The sequence below is a fragment of the Sesamum indicum genome, linkage group LG3 (genome assembly GCF_026168435.1).
Source record: "Sesamum indicum cultivar Baizhima isolate 11 linkage group LG3, ASM2616843v1, whole genome shotgun sequence".
Lineage (NCBI taxonomy): Eukaryota > Viridiplantae > Streptophyta > Magnoliopsida > Lamiales > Pedaliaceae > Sesamum > Sesamum indicum.
In genome coordinates this window covers 20,499,618-20,517,909 of record NC_142659.1, presented here as the reverse complement: position 1 = coordinate 20,517,909, position 18,292 = coordinate 20,499,618, and the positions used below count along the sequence as shown (strand labels likewise).

Sequence of the window (18,292 nt, the reverse complement as noted above, 5' to 3'; positions counted from 1 at the left end):
AATTACAAGAATAGAAAAATTATGAACAAAATGAAAGGTTTATAAATTTAAATTGAAAGAGTTTACAATATATGAGAATGGATATTAGACCTTATTCTTCTATTCAAATTGCTATCTAAGACTAAGAGCTTGAAGTGGATGCGTAAATTCCTTTAATTTTGTGGAGCAGACTATATGTTATATTAAATATGGTAATTTGATGCCAAAAAAAATATAGAACCTCAAACCAAATCCCAACGACATATGCAGTCTTCTTTTAAACATAAAAAATTGAGAATTTTCTTCTTTTGAATTTGAGCTTTCTTAAGTTTCTTTTCACTTTTTCCCCCCTTTTCTGAGTTCATCAACAGCATGTGCATTATTATATCTAATGTCTGCTTAAAACAATTATTTAATTTAAAATCAGCATTAAGTCAATATGGAGTAAATTATAGATTTTTCCATTCAATTATTTTTTTTGGGTGCCAATATTATCAAATTCGTTGAATTTTAACTAATTTGGGATCTAGTTATGAGACGAAAACAAACGCCAAGAGTATTAGATATAATTTTTCAAACTACATACATACGTGTAATTATACCAAACACCAAGAGAGTACAGTGTAATTATCTCTAAAATATTTGGAGTAAACATGTAGTGATGCCATCGTTGGTTTGTTGGTCTTGTGAATGACATAAATGTACTGTCCACCGGTTTAATAAATGTGGCCACAAAAATAAAAACATGGTGCGGTGCAGTGCAGTGCAGTGAGAGCTAAAAGTGTTTTGATTTTCTTGAAAACAGAATGTGTATAGTAAGTACGTATGCTAACTCTCGTTAACAAATTCACAATGCTCTCCATCAACTTCCCTTTCCTGCAATTCCATGCAGAGTGGACTTGCGCTGAAGCAAAATAACTCCTCACAGTCATGCATGCATCTCACACACACATCAATGCATGCTCTGTGTGGGTGTTCTAGGCCTCCAGAGATCAAAGTTAGGCAAACTTGATACTCATAAGAAGATGAAAATGCAATCATGAACAGAATATTTAGAAATTTGAAAAATCAAAAGCATTCTAGTCTCAGTTCTTTGGGAACATCAATTTCCTCAAAATAAATTGAAAAAAAGAAGAAGAAAAAACGAGAAATGGTTTGTCGAAGCAAGTTTAAGTTGGCAGAGTTGAACAGCCCAGTTCTGATCAGATTTTCAATACACTAGTGGTCTTCGGGCGATAGAAAGACTACAATGGTCGATTAATCGGCAGGTGAGACGTAAACCTGAGACCCCCTCCGGAGCTTTAACACAAACAAACTCACACCATCCCGTGAAAGCCAGCTGAATCCAGGAGTACTGCCTTGATCTGATCAGGATTAAGGTCTTGGCCTTCTCCGCATTGCTGAGATGATCGGACGAAGAGATGTAAGTAAAGGAAGAAGTAACAGTCAGTAACATGCAGTATGTACATGCATGAGGTTTGTTTGTAGAAGCTATGAAAGCTCGATAGGGAAATATTGACGTATAATCTATCTAAACTTGTGGAAAAATAGAGTTATTATATGCTTAAAGATGAGGTTTCCATCTTTCGAGTTCAAAAGATTAACATGACAGGTCCGTGCGTGTTTCATGCATGCACGAGTGGTGGTATAGGAAACACAAGTTTGACATTTGCTTTGGAATTATGAACTATATTGAGTTATACATATATAAAGTAAATTACAGTCAGATACCTCAGCTCGGAAAACGTCCAAAGCAAAGCCATTGAAACAGCTAATGACGGCTTGCTGAATGTCTAGGCCAAGGTTCTCCATAGCCCTCATAGTGGACAACAGTATCCCTGGTCTCCGCCCACAGAACATGTGGATGTTTACGGCTCTTCCTTCTCTCAGCCTGACCTCAACCTGTCAATATTCTTACACCGTGCATCAGACTCAAATGATCTCGTTTGAAATAAAATGATGGTTTAAGATACAAGTGTTAGATGATCAGAAGAGTTCACTAGAATAACGAATTTTGTTACCCGTGCTGGTTGTCCAGTGGGGCTTGACAGTGGACTTGCAAATGCACTAGGGCAAAGCTCTTCTTTGATACGGGCGGGAAGTCCTGGAGCTGTAGGTGTCAAGGGGTAGAAGCTTGTGGTTGGAGTCACAGAAGAGCTACCAGGGATGGACTCGAGTTCATTGTGGAGGTCATTGATCTTCTGCAGAAGTTCCTTTAAGTAAGCAATCGCATCCCCTAGTATCGAAGCCCTGTCCATCTGCCAATAAGAGTAAGAATATCAAGAACTTGCCTCATATAACACTCCACTGTTAAGGAGCTAGAAACATGAAAAATATGTTCAATCTTACTTCCTCCATCATCCTCCCAAAATCAAGTGCTCATTAAGGTGTTTTAGTTTAAGAATATATCGGAAGATAAATGAAATTCGTTATGTCCCTCATGTGTGCCTAATTCGTGCCTGTCTCTATGGGAAATCCTTAATGAAACATAACATCATTATTTTTAGAAATTATCGCTACTTCAGACATAAGAAGTATGACTCTCTGACTGATTTAAAGAATTTTGTTAATTCCACTCATCCTATTTCTAAATCTTCTTGTAATAGATATCAGTTGTATGAAAGCACGAGCAACGTACGTGCAAAGCACGTGCATGGGATTATGTACGTTAGCAGCAAGAACTACCGAAAATAAAACATATTGGAGATGGGACCTCATATATAGAGGAAGACAACCAAATTATCTGCTTAATATGAGTGCATTCAATCTCATTCAGTATGTCAGCGAAGAAATAAATTCAAAAGTGCCAATTGCTCAATTTGCAACTTCAAAATAAACAATATCTCTATTTTCTGTCTGTGGACCAAAATGAAAGATGCATTTGAAATCATTTCATAGATTCCATGTGAGTGAATTAAATGCTATCACACAACTTTAAATGTGCATGCCCTCTCAATCAAAAATATGCCAATGAATCAAAATTTGCTCCTCATTAATGCTCACACCACCAACAATCTACTCAACTGGAGGAAATGAGAACACAACTCCAAGGAAAAGTGCAAAACAACAAGAACGAAAAGACAAAAAAGCTCGTAAAAACAAACGTAAATGGTTAACAACAACTACTTCCATGGCTAAAACATGTCGAAAACTATGTCGTAATTCACGAGAAATTTGCTGGTGAAGAATTTTCATACCTTGCTGATTTTTGGCACGACTGACCTCAACATGTATAGTCTATCATTGAGCTTTTTCCTCCGGCGCCTCTCCGCCATCAAATTCTTTGCCGGAAGCCCCTTCTTCTTCCCCTTCTGATCCCCGCCCGTAACAGTGCTGTTTGCGTGCGAGCTACTTCCTCCATTTTTAGCACTCTCTTCTACTTTATTAACAGCACTATTGTCCAAGAATTGGTCATCAGAATCATAGTTTAGAGTAGAACCATCAATGCTCACATCCTCCACATCATCCCCACTGCTGTTCTTCCTTTTCCTTTCATTCTCTTCACTAACCTCCCCCTTCTTATCATACCCTTCTACATTAGTTGCACTAGTTGGAGACTTCAGGCTAATCTGATTTGTTTCACCCCTTATGTTCAAGGACCCCAAATTGCTCCCACCATTACCGCCAAGATTCTTCCTAAGGGCAGCCCTTTTCTGAAAGAGAGTGGGCTGTGCTCCAATTGTGGCAAAATTATCAAGGGGCTTAAGAATCTTGGACCTATTAAAGAACAATGAATTCCCCTGCATGGATCCCTCCCCAAATCCAAATCCACCAAATCCACCACTCCCTTGAGGCAATTGAATCAAACTATTACTTCCAAACTGAGTATTAGAGCTCAAATTCAGTGTGCCCATTTGAGAATGAGCTCCCAAATCATTGAAACCACCACTCAAAATCCCACCAGCCCTATTCAAAGCACCTTCAAGATATCCATTTTCACAGCCCAAATCAAAAGTTCCCTCTAAAGGGTTGTTTGGGATTGAACTGATTAAAGATTTGGGCTGCAAGAAGTAGTTTACCTGATGCTGAGATGGATCAAGACTGTTGAAAACTGAGGCTGATGTTGGAGAACAGGATGCAGAAGAATCAACCGGCTGTAGGAGCAGCTGATTGTTGTCAGCTGCCTCTGTGAAGCTCGGTGAGAATGAGATGTCATGATGGTGGCCGTGCATGGTGGCTTGGTGGCCGCTGGCGGCGGCGGCGGCCGCGTTGGATATGTACCAATCTTCACCTTCAGCTTCAAGCATGGACTTGAAGGTGGAGAGCGCACCAATTTCCAATTCTTGCTTGTTTTCCAGCCCACCATTTTTGTTGTTTTGAGCCCAAGAAGATGTTTCTTCCTCTCCTTTGCCGCCTTCCATCCAAACCATGCTGTTCACTCTAGACAACATCCTCTCTCAAAGCTAAAAAGAACTCCTTTTTGTCCTAGTAGAGTTCTCTTACGTAAAGGAACAATCTTGATGGAGAGAAACTATAAAAAGAAGAGGCTTTTGATCAAGAAAAGAGCATAAAAACACACACTACACACACTGAGAGAGAGAGAGAGAGAGAGAGAGAGAGAGAGGGAGGAAGAACAGCAGCAGAAGGAAAAGGGAATGGCTCTATCAGAAAAAGGTAAGTGTCTTTAGTTAGAGTGATGCAATGTGACAACACTAAAAGCTTCTTCCAACGTTAAGTTTCTTCCAGGGGCTGCTCTCTGTCCTATATATATATATACACGAGAGTGTGTGTGAATTATACAATTTTATACATACAAATATGTGCATAAATAAATAATCATCATATTCATATAAAAATTGGAACTTTATATAGGTAAAAGAGGCTTTTGATGGGGTGTGTCACGTAGGATGCTCTGGATTTCTGGTTTTCTGTTTTGGTTTTTGTGTATAATTAGGATGTAAGCAAATGATTACAGTGCAGCTAATTTTAGTAAGGAAGAGGAGACACAGCTGCAGCTCTTTGTCATTTAAACCACCACAAAATGTGCTTCATTTGAGGATTAGTGTGAATATCTCCCTCTCTTTCACCTTTATCCAACTCCTCTCTCTCTCTCTCTCTCTATATATATATATATATATATATTCTTTTTTGGTCAATATTATTATAAAAAAGAAAATTATTGTTCATTAGTTTTAGTTTTACAATGCATAAGATTTTGAAAAAAGTGATATATTTTTGTAATTAAAAAATAAAAAGGAAAAACTTGGGGAACATGCATTCTTGATATAATATTCCTTTATGTTATATAATATTAATTATTCATCCCAAAACATTTGATGGAGTTAAATATACGTCCTGACTTGTGTGTTGATCTCCATATAATTAGATGTTGGTTTTTGATAATAATAAATAAGTTATAAAGACTCTAATCGACACACATGATACAAGCGCAATCCTTCCCGATGGACCTATAGGATGCCACCCGTGCTTTCATTTCTGTAATACAAAAATTATATAATTAATTATAATATGATTCTTTATGGATTAAATTTAATCCTTATATATAGCAACTAGTATTAGTCAGCGTATATGTATTTAATTATCTTATAATAATATAATATCATGTATCTTTTTAATTATTCAATATTTTAAAATATTATATTTGAATGTATAAGTGTCGTTTTAACAATGCAAGACCGTATATAAGTTGTTTGTCGTTAAAGAACGTAACGTCATAAGTTATAGCTCGGTATCGTTATGCAAATGATACACTGACGTTTTTTTAACTGCATCTTTCTCAAACGTAAATAACAGATCAGAAAGCATACAAAACACAACGTATGGAATCTTATCTGTCCCGAACCTATATCTTCAAAAACTTTCAAAATTATAACCATATATATATATATATATATATATTCATAACATTTCTAAAATTTAGTTGTGCTACCATATTTGTATTTGTGTGGTTATAGCTGTCTCCAATGTAATTGATTTGATATATGAAATATTAAATAGTAGAATATTATTTAGTAATTAAAATATAAAGTAATAGAACACTCTTTTTATTATTTAATAACCAAGATAGTTACTATAAGATTTTGTTCCTTAATAATTGGTACAGATAAAGAATTTTGCAGCTAACTTCAAGCCCCATTTATAGTATGTGTGAGGATATTTATGAACAATTGAAAAATATTTAAAATATCTTATAAGCTTCTGTGTATTATGAAATATTTTAAAATTTTAAAAATATTAATTTTATTTTAAATATATATTTTTAAAGCATTTGAATAAATAAAATGCAGAGCTTATAAGATGTTAGAATGTTTGTCATAATAAATTTTCATACTGTAATAATGAATGAAAAAACCATCAAACTATTAGAATTTAAAATTTTATAAATAGATAATTTTGCTTTTGGAGAAAAAATAGTCAATTATATAAAGGGTAAAAGTAAAGTATAAATAAAATTATGAGTGTGTTTTTATTTATTGGATATTATTATTAAATGGCATATAAGATGTTCTAAATAAAGTTGGGTCAATAAGATCCAAAATATCTTATTTTAGGATGTTACAAGCTTTTTAAAAAATAAAAAATACAAAATTATTGAACGATTTTTAAGAATTTATAACCTCAGCCAAATACTTTCTAAGTCTGAACAAATTATGCAGACTTATAAGTCAAAAAATATTTTATACGTATATTTTCATAATTACAAAAAATATTTTTTTTATTTTTTTATTATATGATTGTGATTTGTGTAATACATCGATATAATTTTATATTAATTAGATTACCATCATCGTGATGAGTAAAAAATCATAAAATTAAAAAACAAATCAAAGCGCCAATCCTTTTTCTTATTCTTTTAACAGTATAAAAAATTATTTAAGAAATTATCAATTTTGATCTGCTTCATTATTTTAATTTTAGTTTTTTATATAATTAAATAAATATAATAAAATTTTAAATTATACACACAACATTGAATATGCATAAACACATGGATATTATAAATAAGTAAGTGGGCCCACTAAATCTGTAGTGAAGCATAAGTGCCAGGGCATCTACAATGACAAAATGTTGGTACAAATTATTATTATCATTTTGGGGAATAAATGTGTTGATCATGCAATTGTACTAAAGGTAAAGGACCAACTTGAAATATTAATAATAATGAAAATTGGAGCAGCTGATGCATTTTATTTACACAATAAGTACCTTTACTTGTATATAATATATATTTCCTTTTCCTTGTGAATTATTAAATGCTGCTTTAGCATATGCTGATAAAAATATTAGGTGATGATATTAAAATTGTCACTAATTATATATATTAATAAATATGATGCATTTTATGTGTGTGCATAATTTTTAAAAAATATTTAAAATAAGATAATTTTGTAAATTATATTATTTATTTTTATAGAATTTAAACCATATATAAGTTTATATGATAGAAAATGAGAAAAAAATAACTATAAGAAGATAGTCATAAAAGATGATGAGTGGGGAAAGTTGAAAATAATTAATTATTTTTTTTGAAAAATGGCGGCCCAAAATTATTTTTTAAAATGAAGTAATTTATCTTTTTATAATATTGTAAATGAGCAACTTACCTTCTTGTGATATTGCAGATGAGCAAATTATCTCTGTATGAAAAAAAAAATAGTATTTACCTCCCTGTGTTTTTTAAAATGAAGCAATTTATCTCCTTAGGCAGGGAGGTAAATTCTAAAAAATATATGGAGGTAAATAGTAAAATTGATTTTCGGTCTCCATGATTTTTTTTCTTTATTAGATAAATAGTAAAATTGATCCTTTAAGTTTGTATTTAAAATTATTTTAATTTTTTAAGTTCATTTTTTTGATTTTACTGTTCCGAACTATAATTTTTCTCCCAATTTAATCACCTATGACCATATTCCGACAAAAATATGGCTGAAAAATGATCGCATAACCGACAACAACTTAGTCTGTGGGGGCAATTTCATGATTTATTATTTTTTAAATAAAAAATTAAATACGATTAGATTTGTATTTTGAGACATGGACGTATTCAGTAGCAGACTAAGAGTTATATGCCCATACCGTGTCTAGACAACACGATTGTGTTCTTCAGAAAAGCCTCTTAAGATTAGGAAAATGGTTATTTTCGCTCCCCACAGTACCAAGTTTTTACCTCTTCTAGGTTTCAAAAATCCTTCCACAACCCAATATTGATTAATTTTGGGATTCGACGACAACTCTAATGAAAAGGAAGCATGATTTAAGATAAATACGTAAATTGTAATAACTTAAAGACAGTATCTTAAACAATACTCGTTATTGTCGAGATTAGCATACGAGCTTACATTTTCTCCTACCAACTCCCAATGTTCTCGTGTAATGTTGGAATTTACAAGGAGCCCACCAACTATAACAATTGCTAGAGGAAGTCCTCTGCAACTTTTTGTTATATTCTTTATGATTTTCTCCAATTCAGGAAATGGACAACCTTGTTTTCCAAAGATTTTTTCACAAAATTAAGGCAGTATTTGTATTTAATTCATTTGTCTGAGGAACATCTTTTTCCAAGTTATATAAATCATTCATTAGGTAAAAATGTGAAGCAAATAAAAACTCAGTGCACTCCAAATGTGCCATTAATTTATTCAACATTTGATTAATTAATCCAGCTCTACAACAAATATAAAATTTAGTCCTAATTAATTGTCATGATTCAATATAATTAGTTGCAGTAAAAGATCATTAACTATATATGGTCGCATAATGTTTGTTGATTGTGATTTTTGTGAATGTGACTAAAATATTTGTGATGTTTAATATTTTTGTCATAATGGAAAAATAAGATTTTGCATTAAATTTATTTAACTTTGGATACTAATAGTCATTAATTACCACGGCTTTTAGTCCACAACCATTACGATATATGCAATAGTAAATTTTCTCTTAGTGCCGCCTAAGTGTGTTGCCATTATATACTATGTATTGTGGGAAAATTGCAACTTTCGTTCAGTATGAATCTATTAACAATTTTGTCCTATAATTTTAAAATATCGTAAGTTGAGGACAAAAAGGCTGAAATTTACTAGAATGGCCAGAAGAGTGCACGTAACGAACTTCATTTGGTGCACTTTTCATGACATTAATTTAGCAAATTCCGACATTTTGTCCTCAGGTGTTGTCACCACATGTCACTAATTACATATACAATAGTGATAAGTTTATACGCAATTTTTGTTAATTAATTATATATATAGTCATAAGATAAAAATTATTATCTAGTGATAATTCGAAAATTACCTCATGATACTTTGTTGCTAATATTATCTTTTCTTGTAGTGAAACAACTTAAGAGAAAATTGAAAATAAAAAAATGGAGGATTTCAATAAGATGGAAAAGTCTAAAACTTCAGTTTAATTTAATAGGAGATTCAGAGGTTTTTAAAGGAAAAAGAATTATTTTAGTTGAAGCCAATTTATTTTATTACATCGTATACATTATTTACTACAAAAATTAGTTCGTGCAACATATACTTAGTACAATACATCCATTTTAGACGTCTCATTATATTTTCCACATCACGAACACAAGTACACAAGCTAGCATAAAAAATATCTTCATACATGTTGTGTTTGTTGGATCTTCTGTACATAATACTCTAAATTTCTCATTTTTCTCAATAGGTGATCAAGAATAATTTACTTAGCATATTGCCACATGGATGGGTCATGCCACACAAAATAGCTACACCCTCCCTCTAGCTTCCTCATGCGAAAACTTGAAATAAATCTCCATATTCTAAATTAATATGGAAAATAAAGAAAAACATCCTACCCCATATTTTTTCACAACAAAAAAACCTTCATCCTAGGTTTACTTTGGTCCAAGAGTAGGGGTGGCAACGGGGCGGGTTTGGATGGACTCGGGATCCACCCCGCCAACTCCTGGAAGGAATTGGGACCCGCCTTGTTCCGGTACAAAATCTTTTAGGGCGGATCTAACCTGGTAGACCCGATTATTTTTTGTTTTTTATTTATTTTATAAATATATATATAAAAGAAAATTTAACATATTAATTACAAATAAAATTATTCATGGCCTAACCCAAATATTCAAATTCAGAAAATAAATTCTCAAGTATAAATGAAATTATTCATAACAAGACAATTCAAATAATTTATAACAACTATACATTACTAAAAACTTGTTGTTCGTTACACATTGTGGAACAATTTTTTATTTTATTAATTGTTGAATAAATACTCAACAATGAACAAATAAAATGATATAATATTTTTTTAGTATTTATTTTATCAAAATAAAGTAAATAATATATATACATATTAAACAATTATTCTTGGGTGGTCCTTAAGGATCCATTACCTGTCCTGCTCTTAATTTTTTGGACCCATGAATGATCTTGTCGAGTTTGGGTCTAATTGTCATCCCTATCCAAGAACACTGTATTTTTATCAAATTAATACAAAATTGATACTAACACAAAATTATGTAACAATAGCCAATTCTCCCAATTTTGATTTATTTATTACTTTGTTCCAATAGGTTGTTGGCCACAAAATAAACGGTCCTTAAAATAAGGGCTAGCATCTACCTTTTTTTGTGAAAAACTACAATCCTTTTCCTGCCTAAAAGAATGACTAATTTGGCAAGTTATAAATTTAAGAAACTAAAGTGATAAAAGTAAATTTAAATTAACCACTTTACCTTATAAAAGTCAAAATTGGGATATTTTTTTAATGAAAATTGGTCAGAGGATATCTATATAAGACTAAAACTAAAACTTAGGGTCAAGTTATAAATTAACCACTTTACCTTATAAAAGTTATAAAAGTCAAGTTATAATGTTATCATTAAATATAATTATTGACACACCTATACTCACAATTAATAGTAGTTATCACTGTATCGTCATTATATATGTTTCCTTAATTGTATTTTGTGATAATTTTGTTATTTTTTCACTAATTCTTGCTACTGTAATTTTTATAAAATAATACTAATTATTAAAAATTATAAAATTTATTATTATAATATAATAATTTTTTTTGTCATTAAATATATATAATTAATTATAATATTAAAATCGTCACTTTTTTTTCACTGATTTTTAATTTTTTTTTTGTCATTACATTTTTTTCAATGAGACGAAAAGTAAAGATAAGGTAGTAATAAAATGATGTAGCCTAAATTTAAATTAGAATATAAGAAAATTTAAAAACAAAGAAAGAAAGAAAAACGTTCATAATGCGGACAATAATTAGCCTTGTTAGTGTCTTTAATTTTGGAGCCCATTAGCGAATGAGAACACACACATCAGGGGTAAAAAAGTCGAGACGGGCAAACTACTCTCACCTAACACCTTAGCCTAGCGAAGCCGAGCCGTCAGGTTAACTGCAGCCGTCCCAAACAAATTTGTACAGTGGTACGATTCTACCCTCCTGTTCTCATCACCGTACAACAATTCTAACCACACCCACCGTAAGCTTACCTCCAGGGGATCGTGGCCTTCCATCTGTACGCTTGGAGAAAGATTAATCTCAGGCCGTTGAAGACCTTTGACTCATCTTGTATTGGGATCGACGGCTCCTATAAGTGCGGCATAGATATTTGGTGCATGGCGGTGCACTGTAGTAAGTGAAGGTAGCGTATAGGAAAGCAGATGGGTGAAGATAAATAAATCCAGGCGAGGTTTCAACTTTCACCCATATCCATCTATATATTCCTTCTGTATCCGTATTGTTGCCCTCTCAGTTTGGAAAATCCGGCCGAATGCTTTGGGCCCTCTTTTCTTTCTCTCTCTAAAGCCGCGCAGGGACTCCAGCCCTTTCGTTCTATCTCTTTTTTGCTCTTACAGGAGATTAATCTTGCTTTATTGTTCATTTAGGTGAGGTATTTCTGTTCTTGGCTTGATTCGTGTACGTGTGCTTCAGTTTAAGTTGTGGGTTTTGTGATTGCATTGGGGTTTGCGCCTTTTTGGGTGTTTAATTAAGGGTTTTTGTTGGATAAAGATTTGGTCTTGATGTGGGAGTGGTGGAAGTTTGTAGTTTGGAGCTAGTTTTGTTTGATGAATCGATTGATTCTGTGCCTTTCTGTAGATTTTAGCTCTTTTTTGTCATTGGATTTTTGTTTATTAATATGTTTCCGTCTTTGCGTTGTGCAATGTAATACTGTTTGGAAGTGGCCATATTTGACATGTTTTTAGTGTTAGGTGTGTTAATTGTGAGCATAAATTGACATACTTGTGTATACTCTACTGGGGTATATCTTGTTCTTTTGCCACTTGCTATGCAATACGATGCCAAGTTTGTTCTTTATGTTGCATGATAAGGTGCATAGTAATGGTTCAGACTTCGGATTCGGAAGTCGTAGACTTGTAGATTTTTTCTATATTCAGTGGTCCTAAATACTAATAGCATTAGAGTTCCTCTAGGTCTGTTGTCGGTATTGTATGAATGAGGCAATTTATTCTATAAAATAATTTAATAGCTTTGGCGGAACATGTACAGCATATTTCTTTTCCGAAATCTCTCTTTTCTCTTTTTAGATGTGTGAGGGTTTGGATTTAAAACTTGATTTTTTTTCTTTCTGATTGCTTATATCATCATTAGACTTTCAGTAAGTTGCTGATGCTGTTGCTGGAAGGATGCAATGCAATGATTGGATGTTTGTATTAAGTAAAGGTTTAAAAAATGTGGAACTTCATATTTGACTTCAGAGTTTTCTGGACTTTTTCGTGTCCAAGTGATTCTACTTTCGTATTATTCAGTTACTTAGTTGGTTGCCCTATTCCAAACTGGAAACTGAGGGCAGTGGTGATGTCATCTGTATCGTCCAACCCAAAATCAGGATTGTAAAACCTTTTGTTGATATGAAATAAGGAGATCATATCTTTTTCTTTTATAATTAGATCGTGTTTGATATATTTGTTGCAATGTTCTGGGTTTTGATGCTTCCAGTCTGAACATTTCATGTCAAGGGGTGTCTTATTTGCTACTTTGATCCCAGTTTTCTAATTGCTATTAACTCATATGCAGACCCCTTAGAGGCAGACATGGCGCATGCAGTAGTTCAATCAGCGTATTCGCTTTCTTCAGTTCGTTTGGTAAATAATAGGCAGTTCAAGGGATCTAATGCAACAAAAAGGTCAGCAACAATGTTATGCAGTGCACATTTCGCTCCCTTAACGCTGACGGGGTTCACAGGGCTGCGGCGAGCTAATGCCTTAGACATGATGGTGCGGCAAGCTGGCCAGACACTTCAATCAAAGATAGCAGCAAAAAATACCTTTGCCAAACGAGGAAAACATGCACGAATGGTTCCACGAGCCATGTTTGAGCGCTTCACAGAAAAAGCAATTAAAGTCATTATGCTTGCACAAGAGGAGGCAAGACGGCTTGGCCACAATTTTGTCGGAACTGAGCAGATCCTGTTGGGACTTATTGGTGAGGGCACAGGGATTGCTGCTAAGGTCCTCAAGTCCATGGGAATAAATTTGAAAGATGCCCGTGTAGAGGTGGAAAAAATAATTGGACGTGGTAGTGGATTTGTTGCTGTGGAGATACCTTTTACTCCACGTGCAAAGCGTGTTTTAGAACTGTCTCTTGAGGAAGCCCGCCAGCTCGGTAAATAGTTTCGCGGTCTCTTTTTTCTGTGTGCTTTTTCTAAATTTAAGTTCCAGAAATGCCCTCATTGCCTTATTGTCACATGATTGTTCTTTGTTCGTAAGTCAGTGAGATTTTTGATTAGTGTGCATTTTGTAGTTTTACTCCATCTACCTCCCCATCTCATGTCTGAACCATAGCAACAACCTTTAAGCTTTAACCTCTGATAATTTCACGCAAATACTTTTCTGTATGACTGATCTGAATTAGAGATTGACATTTACTTTTTAATCAGGTCACAATTACATTGGATCAGAGCACTTGCTGCTGGGATTGCTCCGCGAGGGTGAAGGAGTGGCTGCTCGTGTCCTTGAGAATTTAGGTGCTGACCCCAGCAATATTCGAACTCAGGCAAGTGGCGACTTTCCTTTCTAATGTCCGATTGCATTGTGATTATCCTGAAACTGAGGGATGATATTTGGAAAAGTAGGTTATTAGAATGGTTGGTGAGAGTGCTGAGGCTGTTGGTGCTGGTGTTGGTGGTGGAAGCTCAGGCAACAAAATGCCTACACTGGAGGAGTATGGTACTAACCTGACCAAGCTAGCTGAGGAGGTAATTTTCTATATTTAGCAATTTCTAATTTTGAATTTCTATAGAGGCATATAGCAGAGATGGGTCTTTCATCTATTTAGGGTAAGCTAGACCCTGTTGTTGGGAGGCAAGAGCAAATTGAGCGTGTTACTCAAATTTTGGGACGGCGCACAAAAAATAATCCTTGCCTGATTGGAGAACCTGGGGTTGGGAAAACAGCTATTGCAGAGGGCCTCGCTCAGAGAATAGCCAATGGGGATGTTCCAGAGACTATTGAGGGGAAAAAGGTATGATAGTCGTAACGATGTTTATTATTGAACTAGTTCAAGTTGGTATCTTATTTACTCCTTGAATAATCACTGGATTGCTGAATGATGAAACTAGAAGGGGAACTGACATGGCTATGTTCTCATAATTAAGTTTAGATTTTTTTATGGTGTATTTTGGGGACTCACTGTAGCTATTGAAGAAGAATATTGACTACATAACCCAGGCATGCACTCATGCCATATATACTGATCTTGATTTATGATTTAGTTGGCCTGCTTGTTTAATATGCATTTGTGATTATTTATCTAATTTTGATTTATGATATTAGTTGGCCTACTTGTTTAATATGCATTTTATGATTATTCATCTGATCTTGTTTCAGAATAAAGTAATGGAAGGTGAGCTGAATATTATTTGGCATTCTGCTTCCAGATCTTTGTAATGGTTAAGTTGAAGTTGATATTGATCTTTTCACACCGGGTTTACTATTTTTTGGAAATGCAAAATTATGCTCCCTTCCCACAGATCTTTTTCTTGACGTAATAATTGTTTGTTATGGATCATTTTAGGTAATAACCCTGGACATGGGTCTTCTTGTTGCTGGGACAAAGTATCGTGGTGAATTTGAAGAAAGACTGAAGAAGCTGATGGAGGAGATTAAGCAAAGTGATGAAATTATACTCTTTATTGATGAGGTACACACATTAATTGGAGCTGGAGCTGCTGAAGGGGCAATTGATGCTGCAAACATTTTGAAGCCTGCATTAGCTCGGGGTGAGCTACAGGTTAGCTAAACATCTAGTTACACTCTCAAGATTAATAGTATGCATTAAGATGTACTTCACTACAAGATAATCATTACAATTATATTATGTGGGGTTTTATAGATATTGCTCATGAATGGTGCCTCTGACAAAATTTCAGGAAACCTCATCTTTTATTTCCTTTACCTTCATGATGTTGCATCAAATTTTTACTTCTATTAGAAATAGGGGAGATTCTCTAAGTGATTACGTTCTTAAAACATTCTCTAATCTTTTGGTGTAATGGTAATGCTGTAATGGTGATTCTGGTCTTGAGGGCATAGGTTCATGTTATGAGAATAGCCTCTCTACATTACCAGGGTAAGGTGTATCTTCCCAACTAGTGGATGATGGGGTCCTGTACAATGCACATGCTTTCCCTTTTTCAGTTAGCTACTAAATGTCTAAGTAATATTTTTCTGGTGCTACTTTTCCTGTATGGTTAGATTCTCATCTTTAACGGCTAGATGAATTTGTGGTGGGTGTTGCCTTAATGGATACGATTACTTAAGAAGCACCTTAACAAATTTGTTGAAAAGATGACACTAGGATGGAAGTTCTATACCCGGTTAAAGTGTTACTTCTATTGCTTCTGACCTTAATGTGAAGGTTCCTGGTAAAAATAATCTAGCAATTTTAGCGAATTTGGCTCCATTCTTTGTACTATTCTGTCTTATTGTTCTCTTGGATGCAGCCATATTTCTTGCACTTATATCTTGTATGTATAATACTATCATGTAATTGCAGTGTATTGGGGCCACTACACTAGATGAATACAGGAAGCACATTGAGAAGGATCCTGCTCTAGAAAGAAGGTTTCAACCTGTCAAGGTCCCTGAACCGACAGTAGATGAAAGCATTCAGATTCTTAGAGGGCTTCGAGAACGCTATGAGATACACCACAAGCTTCGGTACACTGATGAAGCTATAGTTGCTGCAGCTCAGTTGTCCCATCAATATATCAGGTATGCAGTATCTAAATCTACTATTATTCATCATGAAATCCTGTATTATGTACTATGTAGGACTTGGCTTAGACAGTGCGTAAATTGATTGTAAACTTCCAATGGTTTAGTTTTGTCATCTTTCAGAGCCTTACTAGTGATGAATTTTGACAAGAACACTCTGGCTTCCGTTATTGATGATGAGCTTTCGTTATTCTGAAGTTCATATTGTTCCTGAATCCTGGCTTATGGGCACTCAGCCTTTATCTAACCTCTATCCTTGCATGTTCCAGTGACCGCTTTTTGCCCGACAAAGCAATTGACTTGATTGACGAAGCTGGTTCCCGTGTTCGGCTGCGTCATGCACAGGTATGCTCCTTGCTTTCTACTGTCAATCTGTTGTTTTTATTATAGTCTACATGATGCTCTTACTTTTGCAGCTCCCTGAGGAAGCCAGAGAACTTGAGAAAGAGCTCAGACAGATAACAAAGGAGAAGAATGAAGCTGTCAGAGGTCAAGACTTTGAGAAGGTAAGTTATGTCACGTAATATGTATGAAATTGCAATTGTCCCATATATGGTTAATATTTACGAACCTAAATAAATTTTCAGCGTGTGAAAAACTAATCTGTTGGATTCTTCATTTTATGCTTTATATGAATTTATAGGCTGGAGAGCTGCGTGATAGAGAAATGGATCTCAAGGCACAGATATCTGCTCTTATAGACAAAAACAAGGAGATGACCAAAGCAGAAAGTGAGGCAGGGGATGGAGGTCCAACAGTCACTGAAGTTGACATTCAGCACATTGTTTCTTCTTGGACAGGTATACCCGTTGAGAAGGTGTCAACTGATGAATCTGATCGCCTCCTTAAGATGGAGGATACCCTCCACAGGAGGGTCATTGGGCAGGATGAAGCTGTCAAAGCCATTAGTCGTGCTATCCGCCGTGCCCGAGTCGGGCTCAAAAACCCCAACCGACCTATTGCGAGCTTTATCTTTTCTGGTCCAACTGGTGTTGGGAAATCGGAACTAGCAAAAGCACTGGCCACCTACTACTTTGGATCAGAAGAAGCCATGATCCGACTTGATATGAGTGAGTTTATGGAGAGACATACTGTTTCAAAGCTCATAGGGTCACCGCCTGGTTATGTTGGTTACACCGAAGGTGGACAACTAACTGAGGCTGTTCGACGTCGTCCCTACACCCTTGTGCTTTTTGATGAGATTGAAAAAGCCCATCCTGATGTCTTCAACATGATGCTTCAGATTCTGGAAGACGGTAGGCTGACTGACAGCAAAGGCCGAACTGTAGACTTCAAGAACACACTCTTGATCATGACATCAAATGTCGGAAGCAGTGTCATTGAGAAGGGAGGCCGTCGCATTGGTTTTGATCTAGATTATGATGAGAAGGATAGCAGTTACAACCGGATCAAGAGCTTGGTCACAGAGGAGCTGAAGCAATACTTCAGGCCAGAATTTCTAAACAGATTGGACGAGATGATTGTATTCAGACAGCTCACCAAGCTGGAGGTGAAGGAGATAGCTGACATTATGCTGAAGGAAGTGTTTGAGAGACTGAAAATCAGGGAAATTGAACTTCAGGTGACGGAGAGATTCAGAGATAGGGTGGTTGAGGAAGGATATAACCCGAGCTATGGAGCTAGACCACTCAGACGAGCTATTATGAGACTTTTGGAGGATAGCATGGCCGAGAAGATGCTTGCACGTGACATCAAAGAAGGTGATTCAGTTATCGTTGATGTTGACTCTGATGGCAATGTGGTAGTTCTCAATGGTACCAGCGGCACTCCTGAACCGTCTCCTGAACCAGTAGTAGTCTAGATTTAGCTATTTATTTCAGTCTCTACTGGTGTTTTTATCACACTGCCGTGTTTGATTTGAACTGGACTGATGCGTTTAACTTACTACATCGTTGACCTGTAGGCAGTGAACTCCAAAGCCAGTCCATCAGTTTTGATGAGTTATAGGCTCCCATCTCTAAAACTAGCTCCTAGGCTATATTTATATTGAAATGTATTATTCTTAGCTAGGAAGAAATTTTACACTTGCTGACGCAATGATGAAGGAGACCTTGTTGATTATGGTGACAGTGGTATTATTTCTT

At 35.0% G+C, this 18,292-nt stretch overlaps 2 protein-coding genes across 2 annotated transcripts; one reads left to right on the top strand and one right to left on the bottom strand.

Moving 5' to 3' along the window:
* Positions 1–1,011: 1,011 nt before the first annotated feature.
* Positions 1,012–4,672, bottom strand: LOC105158217 (transcription factor ICE1). Its single transcript, XM_011074886.3, has 4 exons — positions 3,177–4,672; positions 2,001–2,237; positions 1,711–1,881; positions 1,012–1,379 (listed from the first exon to the last, which is right to left on the bottom strand). Exons 1-4 carry the CDS (start codon positions 4,368–4,370, stop codon positions 1,296–1,298), a joined length of 1,686 nt encoding a protein of 561 aa, XP_011073188.1. The 5' UTR covers positions 4,371–4,672; the 3' UTR covers positions 1,012–1,295.
* A 6,929-nt stretch (positions 4,673–11,601) lies between these two features.
* On the top strand, positions 11,602–18,269 carry LOC105158216 (ATP-dependent Clp protease ATP-binding subunit ClpA homolog CD4B, chloroplastic). Its single transcript, XM_011074884.3, has 10 exons — positions 11,602–11,837; positions 12,988–13,575; positions 13,850–13,965; positions 14,045–14,167; positions 14,248–14,433; positions 14,986–15,201; positions 15,967–16,184; positions 16,457–16,532; positions 16,604–16,693; positions 16,831–18,269. Exons 2-10 carry the CDS (start codon positions 13,005–13,007, stop codon positions 18,007–18,009), a joined length of 2,775 nt encoding a protein of 924 aa, XP_011073186.2. The 5' UTR covers positions 11,602–11,837; positions 12,988–13,004; the 3' UTR covers positions 18,010–18,269.
* Positions 18,270–18,292: the final 23 nt, after the last annotated feature.